Raw genomic sequence first — 4,770 nt, 5'->3', positions numbered from 1 at the left:
TATTAAAATATTTTAATATATGTAAAAATAGAATATATATATATATTCTATTTTTACATATATTAAAATATTTTAATATTTGTATTCATATATATATATATATATATATATATATATGTAATAATAAAAATTATTTTATAATAAATTATATATCAATTCTTTAGTCAACTCACGAGTCTGTCCAGCATTTTTGCTGATTTATTAAATGAACCTGAAGACTCATTTATTTGTGAACTGGAATACACAATTTGCACTATATATTTTTTATGCAGCCAATAAAGACAATAGAAAGGTATTGTGTATTCACACTATTTAACTCACAAACCTGAGTAAAAAAAATAAATATATGTACATACACAATATATTAAATGAACTGTTTTTCCATCCCTCACAGCCTTGTGTTCATTAAAGTCCAATTAAATCTGGTTTCTGCTGTGACTGATGTCTTTTGAGTGCTATAAGACTGTCTATCGAACATTAGTTGTTAAATGCACCTGTTTGGTGTAGTTAAAGCTGATGTGATTTCTTTCTCGTTTTGGATGATGATAATTATATTTACTGCCTTTGACCTGGTTTTTGGGCTTGTATTATTCCCATTTCTTCTGGCCTTCTTTAACCGCTGTTCTGCATGTTTTGGCCTCCTAATAGTTTCCTACTCTATAAAAAAAAAACGCCCTTTTTTTCTGTAGGTGTACGACATCCAGGGCAACCATCAGGATGAGAGCAAAGTTGTGGTGTCGGTCATCTTTGAGAATAAGAGCGACAGCTTCCTCAAGTCAATGGAGTTCAATGTGCTGGATTCCCTCAACTCCAAACTGCAGCGGCCGGAGGGAGCCGGCGCTCACGACAGCCTCACCGTTCCCTTCCAACTGCCACCAGGTCAGGATAGCGACGCTCCTGAAAGTGTCATTAACTGGATTTAGGCAGATTTTACTCATGTATTCAAATCTTTTTCCAGGGATTTCAAACGAGGCCCGCTTCGTGTTCTCAGTGCAGAGTATTGTCATGCCTCAGAAACTAAAGGGAACCCTCACCTTCATAGTTAAGGTGAGAAACTCCCATACACGCAGAAGAGATCATACTTTTCCATATGTTTCCAGTGTGATTGTTAGTATTGTTGACGTGCGTATTGATTGTTTTCTGGTGCAGTCGGACGAATCCTCCACTCATGAGAAACTGGACTTCAAACTGCACTTTACATGCACATCATACCTGATCACCACTCCCTGCTACAGGTGAGCAACACATTACCAAACCACTCGTAATGGAGCGCTATAGTGCTCCCCCTCTCTCTCTCTCTCTCTCTCTCTCTCTCTCTCTCTCTCTAGATATATATACAGTGGGGCAAAAAAGTATTTAGTCAGCCACCAATTGTGCAAGTTCTCCCACTTAAAAAGATGAGAGAGGCCTGTAATTTTCATCATAGGTATACCTCAACTATGAGAGACAAAATGAGAAAAAAAAATCCAGAAAATCACATTGTAGGATTTTTAAAGAATTAATTGGTAAATTCCTCGGTAAAATAAGTATTTGGTCACCTACAAACAAGCAAGATTTCTGGCTCTCACAGACCTGTAACTTCTTCTTTAAGAGGCTCCTCTGTCCTCCACTCGTTACCTGTATTAATGGCATCTGTTTGAACTCGTTATCAGTATAAAAGACACCTGTCCACAGATTTTTTTTCTCATTTTGTCTCTCATAGTTGAGGTATACCTATGATGAAAATTACAGGCCTCTCTCATCTTTTTAAGTGGGAGAACTTGCACAATTGGTGGCTGACTAAATACTTTTTTGCCCCACTGTATATATAGATGTGTGTATATGTACTGTATATGTATGTGTATATATACAGTGGGTACGGAAAGTATTCAGACCCCCTTAAATTTTTCACTCTGTTATATTGCAGCCATTTGCTAAAATCATTTAAGTTAATTTTTTTTCCTCAATGTACACACAGCACCCCATATTGACAGAAAAACACAGAATTGTTGACATTTTTGCAGATTTATTAAAAAAGGAAAACTGAAATATCACATTTTGTTCAATTAAATCAAAGTAATAAGACTGTACTGAGTGGTTTCATGTAGCTGAACATAAGAACCTTGTGTTGTCAGTGACGCATACGCAAAGCTGCTGGAGTCGGGCGACCTGAAGGGCAGCTCTCTACGGCTAGAGGGGATCAACATGCCCTTCCACCACCTGCTGGCCAGGATCTGCTTCCACCATCACTTCTCCGGTGCGCCGACTTCACAAAAGACACCTGTGATACGTTTCAAAATATGGACACCCTTAAATCCTCTGTTCTCTTGTTTCCTGTGTTTGTAGTTGTGGAGCGGATCGACTCCTGCGCCTCCATGTACAGCAGGTCGATCCAGGGTCACCACGTCTGTTTGCTGGTCAAAACCGTGAGTATTTGGAATATGCGATATAAACTGAATCATAATGATTCTGATTCCACTAAGCAACTCTTTTCAGATTTGAAGAAGATGATTCATTAAAATCCTGTTTCTCTTTCTTCCAGTCCGATCAGACCGTCTCCATCGACGCCAAGTGCGACGAGCCATCGCTGCTGGGGAATGTGCTGGATGAGATCAAGCAGACCTTCTCGAAATGCTGATCGTGTCTGAGAGACCCCTCGCCACCCTGAAACCCCCTGAAGCCCCATCCCAGAGCAGCCCGTCCGGCTGAACCACACGCTCAGAATCATATGTCGCACTCTGAGACTCGTGTACCTTCTCTTCCTTTATATTTATTGGATCAGTCGTTCTACTGTTCTTCTTTTAAGACCACAAATTTCAAGCCCGCTCCTGCCTTTGTTTCCCCTCCTCGTCCTCTGACGTGCGTTTTGTTCCTGATCTCACTCTTCATCCTCTTCCTCGGCTTCTTCGTCTCTCTTATGGTCTTTCCATTGTCTTAACGGTCCACGACTTTCATCTTGAGAACTGGATTTTTTTCGTTTTCGATGCTCGAGTTGTGTGCTTTTTTTTTTGCGTTGTGTTGTTTGTTGCATTTTTTTTCTGTCCTGAACTCCATCAGCGCCTTTCTCTGCATTAAACATCAGTGTATCTGTTCCTTACCAGTCTCGTCGCATATGTGTGTTGCTCTTTTCGAAGGCTAGCACTTGCAAACATTCTTCCCACATCCCAGCCTTAAACTCTTAACTGCCTCTGAGCACTAATGTCACTCACAAGTGCAGTTGCACATTTAGTTGCACACATATAGGTACACAGTTGTATTCTAGACCATGTTTATACTTGGGATCACACGTGATATTAGTGATATCATGTGTGATGGCCCTAGTATTTGTGTCCTAATGTTGGTAGATAATACTACAGTTGCATATAATTAATTAAACTGCACACTAACAAAACCTGCTCAGGATAATGACGGTTAGTAAAAGTGGCAAAATGAACAAAACCAGATTATTTCACAGCTCGCAAATCTGATCTAGTGATGCTTGCACTTTTATGTTCCAGTTAATGGACGCTAAATTGTGGAAATGTTCCAGTTAATGGAAAGTTATCAGAAATTATCAGCACCATTGAAACCCTAATAGACGCCACCAGGATGGAATCTTCAGGTCGCCTGTTTACCTCAGAATAATTTTGATTTGTACTATAGTTTGTGAAAAAGAAACCAAATCGATTAATCGCATCCAAAATAAGTTTTTTTACATGGTGTGTACTGTGTATATTTATTTATATATACAATTACACGCACATGCATGTATATATTTAAGAAATATTTACATGCGTATACATATATATTCATATATAATAAAAATCATATATAAATTAGTGCTGTCAGTCGATTAAAAAAATTTATAAATCACTTTTTTCATAAATGAATCACGATTAATCCCACCTAACATTAAAGTTATTAAATACTTTTATATTGCAATAATATTTGTTAATGACATTTTTTTAATGACATGGTGAGTTTCACTGATACCAATACTGATGTCTCTAATAAAAAAAATTATCTAATTATCCATGCACTATATTTGAGAGTTATCAATTTGAACATTTATTAGACTTAAATACTTCTAATTAAAGTGAACTTAAAACAATCTTCACATAAACCCATAATAATAAATTATATACATATTTAGCTACCTGTGGCCTTCAAGTAGGAAATATACAGAAATTGAATAAAGTTGAGCTCTAAATTAAATATAGATGAATCCTTAAAGCTACAAATGTTATTGATTTCCTCTTTTTTTTTTTTTTTTGTTCTTTTGTTCTTTGATTAACACATCACAGCAGCTGGTTATTAGGTTATTTTGGCTGCTTTAAGAGCTGCCGACGCGGATCTGACACGCATCATATTTTCTCATAACTCTTTACCTTTTCTGACCCACTACTAATGAGCCGACGAGTTGAATCGGGTGTGTTAGATGAGGGAGAATGTGCTGGGCTGCTCCAGGACAGATCTGCATTTCAGAGACATGTTCTTAAATGTAACTCATAAAGAATAAATACATGCACTTAAAGGGATAGTTCGCCCAAAAATGAAAATTCTGTCATCATTCACTCACCCTCAAGTAGTTTCAAACCCGTGTGAATGTCTTTGTTCTGCCGAACAGAAAGGAAGATATTCTGAAGAATGTGGGAAACAGAGCAGTTCTGGGGCACCATTGACTTCCATAGTATTTTTTTCTCCTACTATGGAAGTCACTCGTGCCACAAAACAGCCTGGTTACAAACTTTCTTCAAAATATCTCCCTTTCTGTTCGGCAGAACAAAGACATTCATACAGGTTTGGAACTAC

General features: G+C 37.7%; 1 protein-coding gene across 3 annotated transcripts in view; it reads left to right on the top strand.

Annotated features, from left to right (window-relative positions):
• LOC107586409 (AP-3 complex subunit delta-1-like) overlaps nt 1-2,744 on the top strand; it is a 45,656-nt gene extending 42,912 nt beyond the window's left edge. For all 3 annotated transcript variants that reach the window (XM_016273767.1, XM_016273766.1, XM_016273765.1), the window contains 6 exons: nt 690-879; nt 959-1,047; nt 1,150-1,235; nt 2,115-2,236; nt 2,326-2,405; nt 2,522-2,744. In XM_016273767.1, the coding sequence (XP_016129253.1) occupies nt 690-879; nt 959-1,047; nt 1,150-1,235; nt 2,115-2,236; nt 2,326-2,405; nt 2,522-2,617 (663 nt within the window). In that variant the 3' untranslated portion in view covers nt 2,618-2,744. The remainder of the gene's footprint in view (nt 1-689; nt 880-958; nt 1,048-1,149; nt 1,236-2,114; nt 2,237-2,325; nt 2,406-2,521) is intronic.
• Nucleotides 2,745-4,770: the final 2,026 nt, after the last annotated feature.

This window comes from Sinocyclocheilus grahami, unplaced genomic scaffold, assembly GCF_001515645.1.
Source record: "Sinocyclocheilus grahami isolate Dianchi unplaced genomic scaffold, SAMN03320097.WGS_v1.1 scaffold81.1, whole genome shotgun sequence".
Classification (NCBI taxonomy): domain Eukaryota; kingdom Metazoa; phylum Chordata; class Actinopteri; order Cypriniformes; family Cyprinidae; genus Sinocyclocheilus; species Sinocyclocheilus grahami.
Note: the sequence above shows the minus strand (reverse complement) of the source record. Positions and strands in the feature narration are given on the sequence as shown.